At 53.4% G+C, this 23,642-nt stretch overlaps 2 protein-coding genes and 1 long non-coding RNA gene across 5 annotated transcripts; 1 reads left to right on the forward strand and 2 right to left on the reverse strand.

The window, feature by feature from the left end:
• Window positions 1-2,034: 2,034 nt before the first annotated feature.
• ISG15 (ISG15 ubiquitin like modifier) lies at window positions 2,035-3,191 on the reverse strand. Its single transcript, XM_058719522.1, has 2 exons — window positions 3,059-3,191; window positions 2,035-2,589 (listed from the first exon to the last, which is right to left on the reverse strand). The coding sequence occupies exons 1-2, from the start codon at window positions 3,059-3,061 to the stop codon at window positions 2,119-2,121; spliced, it is 474 nt and encodes a 157-aa protein (XP_058575505.1). The 5' UTR covers window positions 3,062-3,191; the 3' UTR covers window positions 2,035-2,118.
• Window positions 3,192-15,763: 12,572 nt separating this feature from the next.
• LOC131505685 (uncharacterized) lies at window positions 15,764-18,565 on the reverse strand. The gene is made up of 3 exons (XR_009258511.1): window positions 17,952-18,565; window positions 17,056-17,118; window positions 15,764-15,815 (listed from the first exon to the last, which is right to left on the reverse strand). It is a non-coding gene; the product is annotated as an uncharacterized LOC131505685 (long non-coding RNA).
• On the forward strand, window positions 18,298-20,083 carry HES4 (hes family bHLH transcription factor 4). 3 transcript variants are annotated; one of them, XM_058719526.1, is made up of 4 exons: window positions 18,298-18,417; window positions 19,215-19,310; window positions 19,417-19,504; window positions 19,601-20,083. In XM_058719526.1, the coding sequence occupies exons 2-4, from the start codon at window positions 19,230-19,232 to the stop codon at window positions 19,960-19,962; spliced, it is 531 nt and encodes a 176-aa protein (XP_058575509.1). In that variant the 5' UTR covers window positions 18,298-18,417; window positions 19,215-19,229; the 3' UTR covers window positions 19,963-20,083. The 3 variants fall into 3 exon arrangements, with proteins under 3 accessions (XP_058575509.1, XP_058575507.1, XP_058575508.1); XM_058719524.1 differs by lacking the exon at window positions 18,298-18,417 and adding an exon at window positions 18,677-19,134; XM_058719525.1 differs by lacking the exon at window positions 18,298-18,417 and adding an exon at window positions 18,678-19,101 and having other exon boundaries at window positions 19,214-19,310.
• Window positions 20,084-23,642: the final 3,559 nt, after the last annotated feature.

Here is a 23,642-nt window from a genome sequence, read left to right on the forward strand (position 1 = left end):
GAGGGGGGGGGCGGGCCCGGGAGGTGCTCGCTCTTCTGCGGCGCACCCCCGTGGACGCCCCTCCCCCTCCTGCGCGGGCGTCTCTCCCCCACCCCCACCCCCGCCCAGGAAATGCGGCTGCAATCGGGTTAATGCATAATCTGGAGGCGACGTGACGGGACTTCCAAGGGGCTCCGGGCTGCGCCGGGGCCAGAGCTGCGGGAGCTCCTTGGCCGCGGGAAGGGGCTGCCAGGTCCTGGGGCCCCGCCGCCCCTCGGACCCTGCAGGGCTGCGCCCCTCCCCTGGCGGGAACAGCTCGATGGCACACCACAGCCCCTCTCGGGAGCTGGGGACAGAAACTCGCCCGGGTCCGGGACCCCCAGCAGGTTCGGGCGAGGAGGCGGCCCCAGCAGGCCGCGCCCCCGGCCGGCTAGGACCAATGTGGACCGGTGGCTGTGGTGATTGGTCAGAACGGAGCGCAGACCCGCCCACCGCCCGGTCCCGGGGCGGCCCCGGCCTGGCTGCAGAGCGGAGGGCTCCCTCTGTCGTCCAGCCGCGACTGTGTCGGCTCAGCAGGGGACGGCCGGCCACGCCCCCTCCTCAGCCCCGCGGTGGGCCTTTCTCCACCCAGCCTGTCTAGGTACATGGGATCAACTGAGATCCAGAGAGTACAAATTGGAGCCTAGCTTAGTTGAAGATCGAGGGGGAGGGGGAGGAGACCCCTTCTGTCCGTCCAGGGCGGAATCTGTGGCACACCCCCTCACCCCAAGCCATCCACAGATCTCTGAGCCACAAGCAATGCAGGAAGTAGCCCCTCTGGGAGAAGGTACCTTACCTCCCGGACCCTGGTGGGAGGGGTTCAGGGAAGGAGGATGGCCCCAAGGATGTATGCTCACACCTGCTAATTTGTAGTATGACAAAGAAGTGAGGGTGGGGACCCAGGAAATGAACCTGGAACCAAGAGAGCACCCCTCCCACATACATACACACAGCTGCCTGTCTACACATATTGGTCACAGATGAGCAAGACCTAGAAGTCTCTCAGCCCAGATGCAGACCGCCCCCTCCCCTCCCGCGCCCCCCCCCCCCCCCCGGCCACAGACCAGAAAGGGGCTTCTGGGTCTCCAGCCAAATTACTCTGAACAGACTGAAGGCTGAGGTCTGAGTCCCCAGAGTCGTGGACTTTAGCCCAGAGAAGCGTATGGGTATGTTCTGTGTCTCTCCCCCCACCCCCCATCTTGCCTGTGTCCAAAGCTGACTCAGTCTGGCTCCCGTGGAATTCCTGGGAAATTGGTATAGAGAGAAACAGTCTACGTGGAAGCAGGTGTAGTTCGTGTCAAATTAGGTGCGTACCCTCCATCTGAGACAAGCTCTTCCACATTGGACTGAAGGAATCGCCCATTCCAGGGGGGGCCCTCACCTGCTGGCCATGGTCTCTCCATTAAGGTGTATTTGTTGGAGAATAGTCTCCATTCAGCAGCTTGCCAGATGGTAATGTGTGTGTTCAAGGCCCTGCCCACACCCCTCCCTGGACCAGTGCAGGCCGGACAGGGCAGGCTGATGGGTTCTGGAGGGCCATGAGTGCCAGTGGAGGAGCCTGCCTCACAACCCAGCCAGGCAGGCCCTAGGGCTTCACCCTCCGAGCACTTCCCCGGGTGCTGGTCCTAGTAAGAACCTGACCACACCTTTCCCTCCCTGTACTGTCTGCTGACCCAGATGTGGGGGATGGGAATCAGTTATGCAGGGGCTGACTGAGGCTCAGCCTGGAGGTAGGGGTGCGCGCCAACAGATATGTCTCTTCTTTCTCTAGAATTTAATTTCTCAAAGGTGAGGGGACATCTTCAGTTTCTCCGAGGAGTGGCTGGGAGTGGGTCACTTTTTTGATCTCATTAGACTTGTGCCTCAACTTACTTGGCAAATGCAGCCTAATGACCACCCGGTGACCCTGGGTCTCCTTATCCCACTTCCTCCTCTGCCCCTCCCCCAGCCTCATCAGTAAGGGTGCAGAAGCGAGGGGTGCTGGGGGAAGGAGGAGGGCAGAAACGGAAGGAGACGTTTAATTTTGCGTCAACTTTTATTACCCACACTTGGTCAGGGACTTGGGTGGGCAGCCCTCCGCGCTGCTGTCCTGGTCCTGCCTCACCCACCCCGCAGGCGCAAATTCATGATCAGAGTGCACTGGGGTGTGAGTTCATACTCCCCAAGCCGGTGCTGGTCCTCCATGGGCTTCCCCTCGAAGGTCAGCCAGAACAGGTCAGCCTGCACATGCTCCTGCTGGCATATCTGCTGCTTGAGCTCAGCCACCGTCTGCGTCAGCCGGACCTCGTAGGCAATGGTGCGACCCTTGTGGTTCCTCACCAGGATGCTCAGGGGGTCCTTGCAGCTCTGCACCACCAGCAGGACCGTGCTGCCGGGGCTCAGGCCCTGGCTGAGGAGGGGAACCCCATCGCGCAGCACTGTGCCGCCAGGGTGGGTGGCCAGTCTCTGCTGGAATGCGGGCACGCCAGTTTTCTGGGCGATCTGCTGCTTCAGCTCCGAAGCCAGCATGTTGTCTCTCAGGGGCACCAGGAACTCGTCACCCCCCAGCATTTTCACCTTCAGGTCCCCGCCCTGTGGACATCACACAGACTTACAGACCCTGGCATCAGTCCTGGAGCCACTGCATGCATGGCATTGGCCACAGGGCAAGCTCCTAGGGGCTGGGGATGCTGCTCTCCTCCCCACCCACCAGGAAAGGGACCCCAGGTGCTGGAGGCGAGCAAGGAGCATTTCCAGAAGAAAGGCAGCCACTCGCAACCATCACCTCACCTCCCTTAACCCACGAAGATGCCCCTCTGTGCCAATGCCCAGGGATCTCGGGGTTAAACACTGGGCAAAACACACTTTCCAAGACTCAGACCCTGGCGTCAGAAGGAGCTCTGTCCACCACCCCGCACGATTAGGGACCTGAGGGAGCTCTGAGCACCTCCACTTGCCTGGCACACAGTGAGTGCTCCACCCCTGGGAGACCCCAGCGATGAAATGGGAAAATCGACTGGTACAGAGCCCACCTGCCCCCACCCGGCAAACCCCCCCTCACCATGGCTGTAGGCTCTGGCACCAGGTCCTCCACAGGCACAGTCGAGGAGGCTGCCTCTCAGCTTCCAGCTCCCCTGCGGCTCAGCCCTTTTATGAACCTGAGCTGTGCACGTCAGGGGGCAGTGTCGGGAAGAGAGCCTCACCAGTGGCTGAATTCAGCTTCAGTTTCAGTTTCCTTTTCCCAAGGTGTGCCCCGTGAGTGACAGAAACAAAACAGAATGACAAGGGTAAAAGCCGGGACTATCCACTTGCCCCAGCACTCAGGACCCTGCCCCTGTGTGCATTCAGAACCCCCCTAAATGTCCATCACTTCAGGTCCTTTACAAGATGCACAGAAGTCGCAATAACATGAGCTAACGATTAGAACTTTCACTTTCCATTTACCAATTTGCAAAATTAGTAAGTACGGAACACATTGCCACATTTGATTCAGAAATAACAAAAGAGTGGCAATCCAAACTACCCAGAGATAATCACCATTGGTTTCGGACAATGTTTCTTCAGGTAGTTTTTTTTTTTTTTTTAATGAAAGAGATGTATCTCTTATTTTCTATAAAAATGAACTAATGGTCACTATCCAGAAGGTGAAAAGATTGTTCTCAAAATGGAAGAAAATGTTTGGAAATCATATGTCAGATAAGGGTCTAGTGTCCATAATATATAAAGAATTCTTATAACTCAACCATAAAAAGATAAGCAACTCAATTAAAAATTGGACAAATGTTTGAATAGATATTTCTCTGTAGAATATATCAATGGCCAAAACCACATGAAAACCTGCTCAACTTCATTAGCCATTAGGGAAAAGCCATTAGGGAGATTCAAATCAAAATCACAATGAGATATTATGTCATACCCTTATCATAGCATAACTATAATAATAATAATATATTAGTATAACATAATAATAATTCAAAAAGAACAATAGGAAGTGTTGAGGAGCATGTAGAGAAATTGGAACCCTCATATTATTGCTGATGGAATATAAAATGGCCCAGCCACTGTGGAAAACAGTGTAGTCACTCCTCAAAAAGTTAAACAGGAGTTTCATATGACCCAGCAATTCCATTCCTAGGTATATGCCCAAAAGAATTGAACACAGGTGTTCAAACAAATATTGTAACCAAATGTTCATAGCACCACTATTTACAATAGACAAAAGGTAGAAACTGTGGGAACAACCAAATCCATCAACAGATGGATGCAGAAACAAAACACGATACACCCTTACAATAGAATGTTACTGAACCATAAAAAGGAATAAAGTACTGATAACTGCTACAACATGGATGAACCTTGAAAACATTATGCTAAGTGAAAGAAGACAGATACAAAAGGCCACATATTATATGATTCTATTTATATGAAATACCCACAATAAGCAAATCCATAGGGCCCAGTAGGGATTTCCAGGCATTGGATGAGAGCAGGAACAGGGAGTGATTGCTTTATGGATATGAGGCCTCCTTTGGGGGTGATAAAATGTTTTGGAACTAGGTAGAGGTAATGGTTGCACAACGTTGTAAATATACTGACACTAAATTATACACTTTAAAATGGATACATTTTTGTTATGTGAATTTCACCTCAGAAAAACAAAGCTAAAAACACACATTGGGACACTTGGGTGGCTCAGTCTGTTAAGCTTCCCACTCGGCTCAGGTCATGATCTCAGGGTTTGTGAGTTCGAGCACTTCGACAGTCTCTGTGCTGACAGGCTCTCTGCCCCTCCCCCGCTCACGCTGTGTCTCACTCTGTTTCTCAAAAATAAATAAATGTAAAAAAAAAAAAAAAAGAAATCAGAAGATATCAATACCATGTCTAACAATGGTCATTTGGGGGAGATGGGGGAGATTTTCACATTCTGTATTCTTTATCTCAATAAACATTTGTGGTTTTCTTTTTACAATACCAATATTACTTATGTGAGGAATGAGTCAAGATATAAACTTAAAATAATAAAAAGAAGAAAAATTAAACCCCTCTGGTTTTTGTGTGTTCACAATTTTGGAGTCCCATGAGATTTGGGAGGTGGGTGGTGAAAATGGGGAAATGAGATGGCAAAGATTTATATTCACAACATTTATTTTTCCACTCTTTTACTTTTTTTATTTCAAAAATTATTTACTTTCTTATTTACCTAAATTTTATTTATTTTGAGCTAACTTACGCCTGCTATATGCTATTCGTATTAGCAAAAATTTGGGAACAACCTAAATATTCAACAATATGGGATTGATTAAATTCCCCTCTATACTATAATGGATTCATTATGCTATGGGAAACACATGTAGCCATTAAAAATTGTTTTGCATAAAAGTATCTATTAATATGGAAAAATGTTTATGATATACTATTTGAATGAAGCAGGTTACAAAATGGTGAGAGTAGGATGTGTTAACTTTTTTTAAATTCCCTTTTCCTTATTCCTTAAAATATATTTTTAAATTTTTTAAATGTTTATTTATTTTTGAGAGAGACAGAGAGACAGACATGAGCGGGGGAGGGGCAGAGAGAGAAGGAGGCGCAGAATCCAAGCAGGCTCCAGGCTCTGAGCAAGTGTCAGCACAGAGCCTGATGCGGGGCTCGAACCCACGACTGTGAAATCACAGCCTGAGCAGACGTCAGACGCTCAACCAACTGAGCCACCCAGGTGCCCCAATGTCTTCTGATTTCTTAATACTGACATAATGGCACTAGACTCTTCGTTTTCTTTTAGTTACTTCGTCCCATTGTTGGGAAGCAGTTGTCTTCCTGCTTTTGATAGGAGGAACTAAATGCAAAGTCATTAAGGAAACAAACTGACAGAACCTGTCTCAGTTCCTGGGGCTGTCATAACAAACTGCCACAGACTGGGGGGCTTGAAACAATGGCAAGAAGTCTGAAATCCAGGGGGACTAAATGACCAGTATTGTCAGGCTGGTTAAAAATAATCTAATTTTATGTAGCTTACAGAAGACAGGAATCACCTGAAACACAAGGATACAAGAAATTTGAAAGTAGAAGGATGGGAAGAAACATACCACATGACTATTAACTAAAATGAAGCAGTTGTAGCCATATTAACAATTTTATTAACATATCAACAAAGAAACTTTATATGCAAAGTGTCACAGAGATACAGAAGGTAACAATAAAAGTTTGAGTTCACTGGTAAAAGAAAATAACTGTAAACTTGTATGCACCTAATAATATGGCCACAAATATATAAGTTCTAGTCTCAAACATTAATATTCTACTTATGAAATTATAATGGTCGCTTATAAGGGGACCTTTAGTTAATATTTTGTCTCATTTACAAACTAACTTAAACTTCCTTAAACCTTTAAAACTTTTCAAGTCATTTAACATACTTGATTTTATTTTTAAACCCTTCACTATCTAAAAACTGCAACAATAAAAAAACCTTTCCAAGAATGTCCACAGTTCTTATCTCATAGAGGTTTTAGTCTCACAGCCCAGACTCTTCTATTAGTTGCAAATCTACCACCTGTACCTTTTTTTAATTAATTAATTAATTAATTAATTAATTTATTTTACATCCAAGCTAGCATATAGTGCCACAATGATTTCAGGAGTAGATTCCTTAATGCCCCTTACCAATTTACTCCATCCCCCCTCCCACAACCCCTCCAGTAACCCTCTGTTTGTTCTCCATATTTAAGAGTCTCTTACATTTTGTCCCCCTCCCTGTTTTTATATTATTTTTGCTTCCCTTCCCTTATGTTCATGTGTTTTGTCTCTTAAAGTCCTCATATGAGTGAAGTCATATGGTATTTGTCTTTCTCTGACTAATTTCACTTAGCATAATACCCTCTAGTTCCATCCATGTAGTTGCAAATGGCAAGATTGTATTCTTTTTGATTGCCGAGTAATACTCCATCGTATATATATCCCACATCTTCTTTATCCATTCATCCATCGATGGACATTTGGGCTCTTTCCATACTTTGGCTATTGTCGATGGTGCTGCTATAAACATTGGGGTGCATGTGTCCCTTCGAAACAGCACACCTGTATCCCTCGGATAAATACCTAGTAGTGCAATTGCTGGGTTGTAGGGTAGTTCTATTTTTAATTTTTGAGGAACCTCCATACTGTTTTCCAGAGCGGCTGCACCAGCTTGCATTCCCACCAACAACGCAAAAGAGATCCTCTTTCTCTGCATCCTCGCCAACATCCGCTGTTGCCTGAGTTATTAATGTTAGCCTTTCTGACAGGTGTGAGGTGGTATCTCATTGTGGTTTTGATTTGTATTTCCCTGGTGATGAGTGATGCTGAGCATTTTTTCATGTGTCGGTTGGCCATCTGGATGTCTTCTTTGGAGAAGTGTCTATTCATGTCTTTTGCCCATTTCTTCACTGGATTATTTGTTTTTTGGGTGTTGAGTTTGATAAGTTCTAATAGATTTTGGATACTAACCCTTTATCTGATATGTGATTTGGAAATATCTTCTCCCATTCTGTCGGTTGCCTTTTAGTTTTGTTGTTTCCTTCACTGTGCAGCGCTTTGTAGATTTTATTTTATTTATTTATTTATTTTTATTTTTTTTTTTTTTAATTTATTTTTGGGACAGAGAGAGACAGAGCATGAACGGGGGAGGGGCAGAGAGAGAGGGAGACACAGAATCGGAAACAGGCTCCAGGCTCCGAGCCATCAGCCCAGAGCCTGACGCGGGGCTCGAACTCACGGACCGCGAGATCGTGACCTGGCTGAAGTCGGACGCTTAACCAACTGCGCCACCCAGGCGCCCCTGTAGATTTTATTTTGATGAGGTCCCAGTAGTTCATTTTTGCTTTTGTTTCCCTTGCCTCCAGGGACGTGTTGAATAAGAAGTTGCTGTGGCCAAGGTCAAAAGGGTTTTTGCCTGCTTTCTCCTCGAGGATTTTGATGGCTTCCTGTCTTACATTTAGGCCTTTTCATCCATTTTGAGTTTGTTTTATTTTTGAGTTTACCTTTTAATGAGACACAACAATCTTTGCTCTCATTCAGATCTGATTCCTTTCCCCTACCTTTCCACCTGGCCAACCACTGCTCCCTGAGACGATCATCCTGGATGACGTCTGATTAGCTAAGGGCCTTTGGTCACAGTTCGAAGGTCATGCACTGTGGAATGATGAGGGTGGGCTGCCCCCACAGACCTCCTGATGGACAGATGTTGGAAGCCCAGGCACACCATGACGTTGGTCACCGTGGCTGACCAGGAAAAGTGTTGTCAGAGACACTGGGTGGGCCAAATTTCCACTTATTGTTGAAGTCTAATTAGTTGTAAATATCTGCTGGCTGAGCTCATTAAATAGGCAGCCCCTCCTTTCCGTGCTCTGAGGGAAAAGTGTCACTCTGTTTCTCCACCCAGCACTAGGAAGGCCGAGGATCCCCTGACCTGGGCCACGACCTCACTGTCCTGGACCCCATCCCTTCTCATGCAAGAGCCTCACCACCCACTCGGTGGACACATCCCTCTCCTAGCCACAGCTCCTTGTAATGGGTGTCTAGGGAAAACAGGACTCAGTGGAGGACAGAGAGTGGAAATAAAGCTGCTATCCCCACACTGACCAGCTATCCTAGAGGGACACTCAAACAGCCCCATGTCCGGTTCTCCTCCAAACAGATTCTGGGATAGGGGTGGTTGGTCCTCAGGGAAGTCAAGAGATAGTCTGCAGATGAGAAAGATTCCTTTTGCTACAGGGATGGCCTATGGGGGGTGGGGTGGTGGGGGAAGAGAAGTAGAAGGCAGACCTGAGATGCAGGGGTTGTGCTAACCTGGGGAGGCAGTGACTTGGAGCCGTGGTATGGGAGGAACAAGGTGGGGGGCACTGGACTTACTTCAAACCCACAGGAGCTGGTGAGGGCAAGGAAGAAGCGCACCTGGACTCTGCTCCCCATGGCCCCAAGATCCAGACACACCCTGTAATCCTATGTGGCCACCTGTGTGCTAGGGACAAGTCTCCTGAGTTCTGAACCACATGAAAACAAGGCCTGGAGTCTGCAGTGTGGAGACCCAGGGCCCATTGTGCTGGAGGTACCGTCAAGGGGAGGAGGGGCTTGGATTGTGCCCAACCAGCCTCCCTAATGTCCCTTGCCACTAAATGACACTTTCATCCCTTCACCCCAGACCCGGCAGGGAAACAGCAGGCACCTGACCAACCCAAGGCTGATGGCGAAGGACACAAAACAGAAAATCCAATGGGATGCATCTGTGGGCCTGACCTGTTCCGCACACGCTTTCGATGGAAGAGGAAGAGGTGGGAGGGGGAAGAGAAGGAAGGATCAGCCATCGTATCCTCCCTCTCCACAGAATTCGCCTCAGGAGACAAAGCCCCGATACCCCATGAGGTCTAGCCCTTGCCCTGAGCCACACCACACAATCCTTCACTCTACCTGGTTGGGATCTGGGCCTTGGGGCCAAAGTGGGGAGGAGGAGACTCAGGTGGGATGGTTGGGAGAGAGGCCACCAGTTCTTAGTGTTAAGAAAATTATCCTCAACTTGGAAATCAGGCACAAGGATCCTTCCTATCCTTGAAGGTCTCTCTGGAAGTGCCTTTGCTGATATCCTTGAAGTTACAAGTTAATACGGTGTAGACATCCGTCCCACCAGACACAGGGGACATCAATCCCGGAGAAACACAGTCTTGCTGCCCCATGTGACATCTGCCAGTGTTGTACTGACCTGTACTCCTCCCTCAAAGCCTCTTGGAACCTGTTGGTTTCCTCTTTGGTGAGCTAAACAGACACTGGACATGGGCTCGCTCTGCATTTGCATGGGAGTCGTGTTTGCCTTTTGGGATTTTTTTGCCTTGAAAATCATATTTTGACATCAGATATCGGAGGGTATCCCTCCATTGCTCAGATGCCAGTGGAACGGTCACCACACTGATTTTGGGGAAAGACGGTATCATTGCCTGGACGTTGGGAGATACCACCTCTGTCACTCATTCATTTGGCCAACGCGTCTTTACAGAGTACAAGGCTACATGCCAGGTACCACCCTGGACAAGATGGAGCTCATGTTCTAGTGTGATGAACAGACATCACACGGGATGGGGAGGTGCAGATGGCACACGTTGTTGACAGGGATAAGCAGGAAGGAGAAAGGGCAGGAAAGTGGGGAGTGGAAGTCCTGAAGTGGGGGAGGCAGAGAGGAGATACCAAAGTGGCCTTTGAGTAAACGCCTCAGGGAGGGAAGAGCTTCCCAGGCAGAGACACAGATGCTGCAAAGGCCCTGAGGCAGGCGTGTGTCTGCACATGAGCGAGGCGGTGAGGCTGGAGAGTGGATGCAGAGTAGTAGGGCATGTGGATGGCCACTGAACACACCAGGCTTTCACCATGGAGGGTCCTGGCCTGATTCCACTCAGGCCTGACAAGATCATCAGGACAGCTGCATGAAGTGAAAGACCTTGGGTCAGGAAGGGAGCTGGAGACCAATCAGGAGATTCTGTGAAAATCCAGGCAAAAGGTGACGGTGACACAGTCAGTGGCAGGAGAGCAAAGGGCCAGAAGTGGCGTTCGGATATATCAGGGAGCTAGAGCTGCAGTAGGGCCTGATGGGCCAGTGTGGGGAGTGGACTCCAAGTGTTAAGCGTGACGGCAGAATGCTGGTCTGAGAATTCCAAGAAAGGCCAGACGCAGAGGAGGCAAGGAGCCTCAGTCAGGCCCAATCGCCAGGCAGAGACACTGCCCGCCCCGGTTGTCTAAACAGAGAAATTAGTGTAAAGACTTATTCACAAGGCATCAGAAGCCTGAGGCTACACGGGAGAACATGAAGACACCCGCTAGTCAGTGCAGGTGAGAGGCTGGGCCGGAGGGAAGAGGCTGGGGCTGTGCAGGGTAGAGGCAGGTCAAAAGTAGTCCAGAGGGAGGTTGACCTCCTCACCTGTGCCCCTGTGGTCAGGGCCTCCTAGTGGGTGGGAACTCCAGGTTGGGTGTGAAACTAAGAGCATCAGTCAAAATCCGACACCATAGGACACTATCAGGAACTTGGTTATGGGCATGTTGCGGTCGAAATGCCTATTAGACTTAAAATCAGGTAAAGGATACAGCCTGGGGTTCATGGGTAAGCCCAGGCTGTGGATACCAATTGGAGTGCCACCAGCAGGAGCCTCAGTGAGGTGTGCAAGGGAGTGGGGACACACAGAGAGAGTGAGGACTCATGGAGAAATCAGAAAGGCAGAAGGAGTGGCAGTGAGGCAGGAGGGCAATCAGGGGTTGACAGGTCTAAGAAGCAGTGAGGGATGTGTAGGCACCTCGTCACTACTAGATCAGCCACAGGGACATCCTGGTGACCTTGGTGAGCTTGGTGTCCATAGAGTCTTGTCAGACCGGGAGAGAGTTGGACAGAAGGGAGGAGAGGAAATGGGTTCACGAGGTAGGTGGTCACTCTGGGACCTTTGCCACAGAGCAGCAGCGGTAGATGGAAAGTGAGGTGGGGACCTGATAAGTTGATGCCGTGTGTGCTTTTCTAACCCTGAACAGCAAAATGGGAATGAATGCACAGGGAGAGGGATTGAGGGTGCAGAGAGAGGGGATGGTGCCAGGTACCAGCCTCGTGCGGGAAGCACCAGTACACGCAGAGCATGGGGCTCAACCAAAGGACGTGTGATCTGCAGGCCTGTGTGTCCTCAGCTCCATATCAGATGGGAGCAGGACAGGGAGGAGGCCCTGTGGGTGGGAGAGAGACCAAAAGTGTGCTAGAGCTGTTCAGGAGCACGCTGGGGAGGGGCCAGGAAATGGAAGACGCCTGGGCAGCATCAGAGCCACGAGAGGCCCGTGGTCCAGAGTGTAAGGCAAGGCTGATCAGTGGCTCGGTGCCTCTCTGGCCACATGCAGCTACAGGATGTCAGAAGATTGACGTGACTGATAGAGAAACACGGCCGCGGCATCTCACTCTTGAATCTGGCTGGCCTCGTGACCTGCCTCAGCTGATGAAATGTTGGCAGAAGTTTCACCGTGTGACTCCTGTAGCCCAGGCCTCAAGAGACCCTGAGTTTCCGCTTCACCCTTCTGAAATGTTGGCCAAGCCACGTGAGGAAACTGGTCCGGCTTGGGCAGGATGGGGCCACGTGGCAGAGCGCCAGAAGCCCGGTGACCACAACCCCACGTGTCCATACATAGTGCCACTTGTATCCCCGCAGCCTAGCTGACCCTCAGCTGACAGCATGAGTGGGGCCCTGGGGAAGCCACCGGCACCGCCCAGATCCACCAACTGTGAGAAGGAACAAAGACACAAAGATAGCTGGGCTTTTTTTTTTTAAAAAAATTTTTTTTTCAACGTTTTTTATTTATTTTTGGGACAGAGAGAGACAGAGCATGAACGGGGGAGGGGCAGAGAGAGAGGGAGACACAGAATCGGAAACAGGCTCCAGGCTCCAAGCCATCAGCCCAGAGCCTGACGCGGGGCTCGAACTCACGGACCGCGAGATCGTGACCTGGCTGAAGTCGGACGCTTAACCGACTGCGCCACCCAGGCGCCCCAAGATAGCCGGGCTTTAACATGGGTTATGGTTTGGCCAAGTGAATACGATGAAGCAGGAGGAGGGGGGTAGGGTTAGGGAGCAGGCGCAGTGGCTGATCTGGAGAGTCTCTCTTGATACAGAGGAGGGAAAGGCCATCGGGGGTGAGAAAGTACTAACCTGGGTCTTATCCAAGGACCGCAGATCTCGGCGGGGCTAAAGGGGAGTGGAGGCCACGAGCTGCAAGGCCGGGAACTCGTCAGAGAATGTGGGCCTTGAGGTTGGGCTGTGGAGAGGCTGCGGTTGTGGGAAGGACCCTGGCCAGGGGAGCAAGTGGCCAGCTGGGAAGGTGACAGGACTGCTGAAGGGGAGGATGTACAGAAGGCTGGAGAATCCCCCGTGGATTCTGAGATCACCAGGAACTATGACAGGAGTGGTCGGGGAAAGTGACAGGGAATCAGGAGTAAAACAGGAAGGATTTTAGGGAAGCCCCCAGGCATGCAGACAACTTCAACAAGTTAAGATCTGATGATATGAGGTTCAAATCTGGGGCTTTTGTGCTAGGAAAGAGACAGGTCTGGAAGTGCCAAAGAGGAGGCACAAGGAAGCTCACCTCTCACCAGGTGCAGCAGTCCAAGAAGAATGAACAGCAGCACCCGGGGGAGCCAGTGGGCCAGGCAGCGTCCCATGCAGACAGAGCTTGGAGGGGCTTCTGTCACCTCCCAAATGTAGAGAGGTGTCAGTGCTCAGGTTTGGGTGAAAGCATTGATAACACCCTGACCACTCAGCGGGTACTGGGGGTCAGTGCTGTCACTCAGCGGGTGCTGGGGGGCGGTGCTGTCACCCAGCAGGTGCTGGGGGGCGGTGCTGTCATTCAGCGGGTGCTGGGGGGAAGTATTTGGGAGCTGAGGGAAGGTGTGTCGGTTCCAGGTCCCGTAAGGGACGAAGATGCCCCTCTGGCCACAGAAGATGAGGGTCGTCCTGGAATGTTAAACAGCGTCCGCGGCCTGTGCTCCTGGCCTCTGCCTGGGTCCTGGGCATTATGCTTCCCTCACCTCTATCTTGCATCCTGGATCCCATCAGCCCTGGCCTCTGTCACTTTACAATTCCAGCAAACACCAATAAAAGACTCAGCCCCTAACTCCCACCTTGCAGGAGAGAAACTGCAACAGTTCTAGCCTGGTCACTGGACAGCTCTGGTCCCAGCTGCCTGAGCCAATGGGCTGCTGTCTCTTGGCAGGAGAAGAGGGTACGCGGGGCGGGGTGGGGGGGGAGGGGGACAGGGGCAGGTGGTGGGTCTGTGGTGTCTCTGATGTTCTGGAATCCATGCGCCTGAGGAATGTGAGGGGCAGGGTGTAAATACAGTTGTTAACCCCATGTCAAAATTTGTGGTGGAGGGGGATGGGGCTGTTTATCGGTAGACAGCACTTCACAGGCCCTCAAGGGACATTGGCTGAATACTGTCATGTGGAATGCTCACAGTGGCCTATGTGAGACCTCCTGCCCACAAGGCTGGAGTCCCAGGTCTGGCCTAGAAGATACCTCTGTCTTTCCCCACAAACTCCCACACTGACTATCTTGCTTTGCCCCCCCCCCCCCCCACTCCGCACGACCACCGGCGGGCCCCGGCGATGCCCACTGGACCATCAGCCACCTGGGGCTTGGCCCACTTGGGCCTGGGTACAAAAGACAGACAGCTGACCTTTGATGGCTCCAAGAAGCACCTCATCAGATGGAAAGCCGGGGCTCAAAACCACTGAGCCTCTGTAAGGGTTGGAGGGGCGCCTGGGGGGCTTTGTCAGTTAAGCATCTGACTCTTGGTTTCGGCTCAGACCTTGATCTCACATGAGATCAAGGCCTGCATCGGGCTCTGTGCTGATACAGAGCCTGCTCAGGATTTTCTCTTTCTCTCTCTCTCTCTGTCCCTCTCTCGTGCACGCACGTGAGCTCTCTCTCACTCTTTCAAAATAAATAAATAAACTTCAAAAAATTAAGAAAGCTGAAGAAAATAGGGAATGAGGACATCGAGGAAGAGGTGAGTGGGAGGAAAGGGCCCCTCTCCCAGGGTCCAGGGCTTGGTCCATCCAGCTATCCCAGTTCCTACTACCGTAGCAAATGATCTCAAGATGTCACAGTAAACAACTGTCCTGTGAATCAAGAATTGGAACAGAGGGGGGCCTGGGGGGCTCAGTCAGGCAAACATCTGACTCCAGCTCAGGTCGTGATGACATGATTCGTGAGTCTGAGCCCCGTAGCAGGCTCTATGCTGCCAGCACAGAGCCTGCTTCGGTTCCTTTGTCCCCCTCTCTCTCTCTGCCCCTCTCCCACTTGCGCTCAGTCGCTCCCTCTCTCTCTCTCTCAAAAACAAATGAACTATTAAAAATAGTTAAAAACAATTGGAGCAGAGCACACAGGGCAGCTGGGAAAACATAAAGTGGGTGGCATGGCAACTTCGGGTTAGGGGTTCACTCACGTGTTTGCCGAGACGACTGGGCTATTGGCTACAATACCTACGCCAGGCCTTTCCATGGGACCCCTCCTTGCGGGCTTTCCATGGCACCAGTCTGTGCTTCCTTGCAGAGGCAGTCTGAGGGACAATGGCCCAGAGAGACAAGACCATACAGATAGCGGGGGTGCGGCCCTGTGGCCTTTCCCAGTGAGGAAAGTGCCGTTGGGAAAGCTCTGGCCTAGAGAGGGCTCCTGGCTGGCTGGGGCTGGGAAGGCCAAAACACAGGCCCCTGGAGACCCTGGGTGGGGGCCTGCTTCCCTCTCTGGCCAGTGTCTGAGGATGAGCCTAGGGCGTGCTCAGAGTGTAGAGAGCACTGTGGGGCACATGATGAAGCTGAGGACAGGCATCCCACTGCCTCAGTCTTCCCTCTGTCCAGTTGTCTCCACCTTCCTGGGTCTCCCCTCTACCCAGTTGTCTTTCCCTGCCTCGGTCTCCCCTCATCCAGTTGTCTCCCCCTGCCTGGGCCTCCCCTCTACCCAGTTGTCTCCCCCTGCCTGGGCCTCCCCTCTACCCAGTTGTCTCCCCCTGCCTCAGTCTCCCCTCTACCCAGTTGTCTCTCCCTGCCTTGGTCTCCCCTCTACCCAGTTATCTCCCCCTGCCTCAGTCTCCCCTCTGTCCAGTTGTCTCCCCCTGCCTGGGTCTCCCTTCTATCCAGTTGTCTCTCCCTGCCTCAGTCGCCCCTCTATCCAGTTGTCTCCCACCTGCTCCCCTGGGGAAGTAACAACAAGGTAGCTGACATGTACCCAGTTCTATGTGCTGCGCGCTTTCAGAATAGGGTCTCATTTATCTTCCCAATAATCCTGGAATAAATAGAAAGATGACTCATTTTACAGGCGAGGACGCAGGTATAGGAAGGTAAGTCAGCCCATCTAACAACTAGTGAGGGAAAGAATGGCCAAAAACGTAGTTCCTCAGGCCTCTCCTTCCAGTCTGAATCCCCTGCCTATCTGGCCTCCACAGGAGGCTAGGGGCCTCCCAGAGCCCACCCACATCTGGTCCTGGAGGCAGCTTCCTCCATCACTCCTGGAAAGAGGAGGAGGCGCCAGTGGCCACCGAGGGCGCCCGCGGGCTTCTGTCCTCTGGAATCCTCATGACCTCCACCTCCTCGACAGCAAGACTAGTCTGAGCCAGGCCTGTACCGCCGGACCAATCACGCTCCCAGGCTTTTCGTGCTAGCAGGGTGGGGGGGTGGGGTCCCCTTCGGAAGAACCCTGCCTGACCCCAGCGGCTTTCCAATGTCCCCTCCACTTCTCCCACATGCTCCTCTGAGGCCGGAAAGGGGAATGGGTAGCCTCATCTGGGTGCCCGTGTGCGACTGTGTGGTGGGGAGAACTTTAGCTGCCCCCTGCCCCATCCCTGCACCCCAGGCCGACTGTGGGAGGCATCGGTAGAGGGCAGGGGCAATCTTTGCCTGGCACTACACTAGAATCAGCCTCGGAATGGGACGAAGGCCTCTGGATGGGACCCCAAAGTGGGACCCCAGGAATGGGTATTGATTGGGTCAGGGGGCAGCACCAACGACACTCACTATGGAGACCCTTAACAGTGGAGGCAACCCTTTCCGAACTGCCATTTGGCTCATTGCCTTGCTCAGAAAAGGCCCCTGAGGCTCTCAGATCCTTCCTGGAGCCAGAAGCCTCTGCCCGCCCCTTCCCCTCCTCCCTTGGCCTCTGTGGTCCCTTTCGAATTCTAGGGATGCCACTCCCTCACCCTGGGGCCTTGCAAAGCTGCATTCTCCGCAGAAGATCCCACCTTGACGTGAGGTGAAAAGAAAGATTTCTTCTCTCCCAGCAGCCCACCCATTTCTTTCTATCACTTCCAAAGGAATGATTATTTTGCTTGCCCTGTCATCCACCAGATTAGAAGCCCCAGGATAGGCTTCCCCCACCCCAAGGGCTGGCCAGGCCCACAGTGAGCCCCAGAAATGTCTGTGGGATGGATGGCAACACTGCCATCAGGCCACAGTGGACTGCAGACTCTGAGTACTCGAAAGAGTATAGGCCAGCAATATAATTCAAAATGAAAATAATATCACAGTACCTGGCTGGCTTGGTCAGTAGAGCCTGCGACTCTTGATCTCTGGTTTGTGAGTTTGAGCCTCGCCTTCGGTGTAGAGATTACTTAAATATAAAATCTTAAAAAACCAAAAACCAAACAAAAGACAAAAACCCAAACCAGAACAAAACCCACCAAAAAAGCCCCCAAAATGAAAACAATATGGAACAGGAAGATAAACATAGTCCTGTTTTTCCCACTATATCACTTTGAAATAGCACATTTTTTTTTAAGAGAAAGAGACAATTTTTTTTTAAATTTTTTATTTTTTAACGTTTATTTATTTTTTTTTAAATTTTTTTTTTTTTAACGTTTATTTTATTTTTGAGACAGAGAGAGACAAAGCATGAACAGGGGAGGGTCAGAGAGAGGGAGATACAGAATCCGAAACAGGCTCCAGGCTCTGAGCTGTCAGCACAGAGCCCGACGCGGGGCTTGAACTCACGGACCGCGAGATCATGACCTGAGCCGAAGTCGGCTGCCCAACCGACTGAGCCACCCAGGCGCCCCACGTTTATTTATTTTTGAGACAGAGAGAGACAGAGCATGAACGGGGGAGGGTCACAGAGAGAGGGAGACACAGAATCTGAAACAGGCTCCAGGCTCTGAGCTGTCAGCACAGAGCCCGACGCGGGGCTCGAACCCACGGACCGTGAGATCATGACCTGAGCCGAAGTCGGACGCTTAACCGACCGAGCCACCCAGGCGCCCCAAGAGACAATTTTTTAATGTGTTATTTTAGTTTTTGAGAGACAGAGACAGAGACAGAGTTTGAGCAGGGAAGGGGCAGAGAGAAAGAGAGAGAGAGAGAGAAGAGAATCAGAAGCAGGCTCCAGGCTCTGAGCCATCAGCACAGAGCCCCATGCGGGACTGGAACTCACCAAGGCGAGATCAGGACCTGAGCCGAAGTCAGACGGTCAACTGACTGAGCCCCCAGCACCCCTGAAATAAGCAGATTTTAGTAACTGTTCCTCATTTTTTGTGAGCCCTACTTTGCTGTTGGGTAATCTAGACGAATGTGACATCACCAGCCCCATGACCTCCCCTTGTCTGGGCTATCACCATGTACCTTCACCAGAGATATCACCTCTGATTATCTGGTGGCATCGCCAGCCTGACCAGGTGACGTCCTTACATCTTCCTGCGTGACTGGTGACATCCCTCTACCTGCAGCAGCACCCTCATTGGTTCTATGTCACAATTTAAATGTCCCGTGACGCCACCCTGCCTGCCTCATGACCTTGGGCAGCGGACCTCTGTCCTGCCCAGTGGCTGGTGTTCACTGTGTCACAGGCCTTGAGGAGGTGTGCGGGCCGTGGGGACTCCGGGAGGCTAAGCGCGTGGCAGGTCAGATGAGACCCTAAGCCCTGGTGGGGACTGGCGATGGCGGAGGAAAACGGGAGGCCTGTGGACTAAGGCTCACCAATCCCGGGGCGGGCGGGGGTGGGGCGTCTGACCCATTTCCCCTGGAGAATTCTCCTTTCGGATTTCCCGCGCCGCCCACCGTGAACTCCGCGCCCCCCCCACCCCCGCCGCCACCCCGACTCCGCCCCGCCCGGGGAGGGGGGCGGGGCGGGGCGGGGGCCGCTGCCCGGGGCTGGCCGGAGAGGCCCGGCGCAGGCGTGCGGCTCCGGCCGCGGCTGCAGAGGCGGGGGCAGGCGCCCTTCCCGCGTCGTCCCGGCCTAGCTGGAGGCGGGCGCGGGCAGGGCGCCTCCAGTGGCCTTTGTCGCGGGCCCGGAGCGCAGGCTTGACTGACGTTTGGCGGGGGCGGGGGCCGCGGCCGGGGGCGGGCGGCCCCGCGCGCAGCCCGCGAGTGTGCTGGGGGGGGAGCGGGGAGGGGGAGCGCAGCCGCTCATTGGCTGGCGCGAGCGTGGGAAAGAATGCGGAGCCGAGTTCACACGCCCTGCGGCCGCGCCGCCTTAAGTAGCCCGGCGGCCGGCGACGCTCCGCGCGGGCCCGGAGGCGCGGGGGCGCACCATGCCCGCGGAGACCTCGGGGAAGCCGAGAGCCTCGCCGCCGGCCGGAGCGCCGGCTAAGCCCCGGAGCGCGGCGGAACACCGAAAGGTGGGGACCTGCCGGGCGCGGGGTGGGGGGCGTGGGGTGGGGCGGACGCACGCGGGACTCAGCCACAGCCCGGCCCGCAGTCCTCCAAGCCGGTCATGGAGAAGCGGCGCCGAGCGCGCATCAACGAAAGCCTCGCGCAGCTCAAGACCCTCGTCCTGGATGCCTTCAGGAAGGATGTGAGTCGGGGTCGGGAGGTGGGATCGAGGGGCGGAGGGGGGGCGGGTGCCGGGAGCCTCGGCGCGCCGCCGTGTTGCCAGCCGCCCACACCGTCCCTGTCCCCAGAGCGCCCGCCATTCGAAGCTGGAGAAAGCGGACATCCTGGAGATGACCGTGAGGCACTTGCAGAGCCTGCGACGCGTACAGGTGACAGGTGAGGCGCGGGTGGGGCGCGGGAGGGGGAGGTGACGGGAGGCGCTCAGGGCCACCGCGGCGGGAACCGACCGCCTGTCCCCTGCCGCCCCCGCAGCTGCGCTCGGCGCTGACCCCGCCATCCTGGGCAAGTACCGCGCCGGCTTCAACGAGTGTCTGGCGGAGGTGAATCGCTTCTTGGCCGGCTGCGAGGGCGTCCCGGCTGACGTGCGTTCTCGCCTGCTGGGCCACCTGGCGGCCTGCCTGCGCCAGCTGGGGCCCTCGCGCCGCCCGGTCCCCCCGGCCCAGGTCTACGGCTGCCCGCCGCTCGCGGCCTTTGACGGTCCCTTCTTCCCCCTGCCGCGCCCCGGGTCGGTCTTGGCGCTGCGGCTCCCGCCAGGCCTGACCGGGGCGCCCCTCGCCGCCCCCAGGGCTGGCCTGCAGGGCCGGGGCGCGCCCTGGAGGCCGTGGCTGCGGTGAGGACTTTGGCGGAAGCTGCACCCCGTTCTAAGGCCGCGGCCTTTGCCGGGAGTGGACCAGAGAGTATTTGTTTCCAGGGCCCACGTTGAGAGAGTTTTTATCTTTTTTTTGTCCTTGTGAAGAGTCTAGTCTGACGTCTCTTTCAGCGCTTAGCTGGGGGTGGGGGCGGTCTGCTGGTTACTTTGCGCTGGACTTCCGGGGCGGGACTTCGGGTGGCTCTTCCCCACAGTCGTCTGCACCCTCGGGTCGGCCCTTCCCTTCTTCCCTTCCCTTCTTCCCTTCCCTTCCCGCCCCCCCCCCCCCCCCCCCCCCCCGGCCCAGCCTGGCTGGTGCGCCTGCGACGGTTCAGAGGCCAGCGACCCTCCTGGGGGGGGGGGGGGGGCGGTGAGAGGCCCCTCAGGAGGCTCAGGCGGCAAGGTGACAGTCACCACGTTTTCCAGAATGTATCCCAGCGTGGGAAAGCAGTTGTGCAGCGTCATTGGGCAAGATGTTTGTTTGTTTGTTTGTTTTTGTTTTTTTAAGGTACTTTACCCCACTCCCACTTCTGTGGACCTTGGAAGGTGGAGACATAGTCACACACTTGTCTTGGGCAGCTGAGCTGTGGCCAGAGCCAAAAGCTTGCCCTGAAGCTTCAGCATTGGCCTGGTCCACTTCCTACTTTGTTCTCTTGGTTCCTTCAACACAAAGCTCCCAGGACTGAGTCAGCCCCAAGGCAGCATCTGCCCAGGAGAGGGTGTCTGAGTCCTGGGGACAAGGAACTGGGGCAAGACTGGCAAAGAACACTTAGTGCCAGCGGTGGGAGGGGGAGGGGTACTCCCCCACCAGAGTGCAGTCTTGACGTGTGCCCTGGGAGGGGAGGTCTCTGCTAGTGGGAGAAGACTGGAGGGTGGTCCTGCCCATGCCTTTTTCCTGAGTACCTACTGTGTCAGCCACACAGTGCCAGGCAGTGATACTAGGCAGCATTGGACATCAGCCCTGGAGTTACTGTCCTGCGGTCCCAGGTCTTCCTGAGCTGCTGCAGGGGGCTGTGCTCCAGGTGCAACGAGGGGGTGTTCTGAGCCACATAAGCTGAGACTGGAGTGTCTCACCCTGAGCCCATCTGAGGCTGAGCCAAGATTCATTTCCCAACTGCAGCCGAGTTCATCAGATGGTTGCCTGCCTCCTGCTTGGCCAGGGCTCTTCAGGGAGAAAGGGTGGGTCACTGACAGAGGTTAGTCTGCTGCTCCTCCAGTGGCCTCCGTGGCCGTGTCGTAGGCGGGAATCACCTGGTTCTCCTACACTCAGCCATGCTCACCTGTCAGGGACTTCCAAGTCCCCACCAAGCCTGTCATCCCTGCCCTCTGGCTGCTTTGCCCATCTCCCTGAGAGTCAAGGACCTGGGTCAGTGGTGCTAGATGGTGGCAGCCACGTGGGCCTTGGAGATACACACATTCAATGATTCTGGCCCTGGGGGAACCTCAAAGTAGTCCCTCTGTCTCGGAGCTGCAGCTCTGGCAGGGCTGTGGGGAAAGAACAGTTGAACAAGGCCTGGGAAGCCCTCTTTGGCAAGAGACCTGCCCAGGGTCTATTGCTGGAGCAGGGAGCTCAGCTTGGTTGGGGGAGAGCAGTTGCTCAGGGAGGGCCTCAGTGCAGAAGAGGGGTGGGGTGGGGATGTGAAGCCTGGTGGGGGGGAGGGCTGGAGGGTGGGTAGAGTTTGTACAAAGCAGGGGCCCACACACCCTGCAGGAAAGAGAGGGTCCTCCCTACCTGTGTGGCCAAATGAAAAAGAGCCACCTGGGGAAATCACCTGGAACTTGGGGCTGTCATGCTCTCCCTCCTCCCATAAAAGGGCAGTGATAACTCTAGACCAGATCCCTGGTGTCCCATTTCCTGCCTGCCTTACTCCCTGTCCTTCCCACCCCCACCTGCACCCCCATGCTACCTTTACTTCCTGTTTCTGGTAATGTCTTAACGCTGTTGCCAAAGGGAGATTTGCAGTGAGGACCCTCCAAGGGTCTCTCAGGCTCTGTCGGGGACCACACACAGTTCCTCAGCCACACAGGCCCCTTCTGATCTCTGTGTCTTTGAACTCAGCCTCCTGGCTGGAATTCTCTCCCCACTTTCCCACCGGTCTCCGTGGGCTCCAGAGGCCAGGGCCATGTCTGTGTCAACCACCTTTGTCCTCACAGCTGCTTGCAATGGCTCAATTCATACTGACTTGATTCATTTGGATGGAGTCAGGAGGTTTGAGAAGAGTGTCTTTTGTTATTTTTGAGGTATAGGTGATGTACAATGTTACATTAATTTCAGGGGTACAACATAGTGGTTCAACAATTCCATACAGTGCTCGCTGTGATTGGAGTAGCCACCGTCTGTCAGGGTACAAAGTTATTACAGTATTATTGAGCATATTCCCTGTGCTGTACTTTTCATCGTGACTTATTTATTTTATTTTATTTAAAAAATTTTTTTAATTTATGAAGTTTATTTATTTTGGGAGAGAGAGAGAGCAGGGGAGGCGCAGAGAGAGAGGGAGAGAATCCCCGCAGGCTCTGCATTGCCAGCGCAGAGCCCGATGCAGGGCTCGAACCCACGAAACAACGAGATCATGACCTAAGCCGAAACCAAGAGTCAGACGCTTAACTGACTGAGCCACCCAGCTGCCCCAATTTAAAAAAAATTTTTAAATGTGTATTTTACTTATTTTGAGAGGGAGTGTGAGCAGGGGAGGGGCAAACATGGAGGGAAAGAGAGAATCCCAAAGCAGGCTCCTTATGCTTGGTGCAGAGCCCGATGTGGGACTCAAACTCACGAACTGCAGGATCATGATCTGAACTGACAAGAGTCAGACACTTAACCGACCGAGCCACCCAGGCACCCCGGGGACTTATTTATTATATAACTGGAAATTTGTACCTCTTAATCCCCATTGCCTGTTTCACATAGCCCCCCACCCACCTTCCCTCTGACAACCACCAGTTTGTTTCTCTGTATTTGAATCTGTTTTTTTAAAGATTTTATTTTTTAAGCAATCTCTACACCATATATGGGGCTTGAACTCACAACCCCGAGATCAAGAGTAGCGTGCTCCGATTAAGTCAGCCAGGTGCCCCAAGAGTCTATTTTTTGATCATTTGTCTTGTTTTTTAGATTCCACCTGCAAGTGAAAGCACATGGTATTTATCTTTTTCTGTCTGACTCATTTCACTTAGCACAATACTTTCTGGGTCTATCTGTGTTGTCACAAATGGCAAGATCTCATTCTTTTTTATAGCTGAGAGGGGTGTCATTCTTGCTTAGATTCGGGAGGTCTGAGCAAGCACAGCTCAGGCTGAAGCTGGCCCCCTCCCCAGCCTGCCCCTTCTCAGCAGCTGAGGGCACCTGGTTTTCAGGAACAGCATCCTTGCCTCCAGCTGTGGAGAGCATCCCACCCCTCCCCACGCCCAGCCTGGACACCAGCCCAGTCCAGCAGACCCCCTCCAGCAGTTTCTACAAGGCCTCAGTGGGAGGAGTTATGGCCCCAGGTTTGCAGTAATCCCTCCCTCATCAGGGGTTCTCCTTCCCACACTCCCCACTCTTCCACCCGTTTCTGCCCCCTCCACACCCCCCCCCACCCCCCCAGCCCCCAGATGGGCTCTTGGTTATTCCTTTGACTCCAGCCTCCTACCCACCCAGCCAGCTATTTCTGTCTCAGCGTTTGT

Source organism: Neofelis nebulosa, chromosome 2 (assembly GCF_028018385.1).
Source record: "Neofelis nebulosa isolate mNeoNeb1 chromosome 2, mNeoNeb1.pri, whole genome shotgun sequence".
Taxonomy (NCBI): domain Eukaryota; kingdom Metazoa; phylum Chordata; class Mammalia; order Carnivora; family Felidae; genus Neofelis; species Neofelis nebulosa.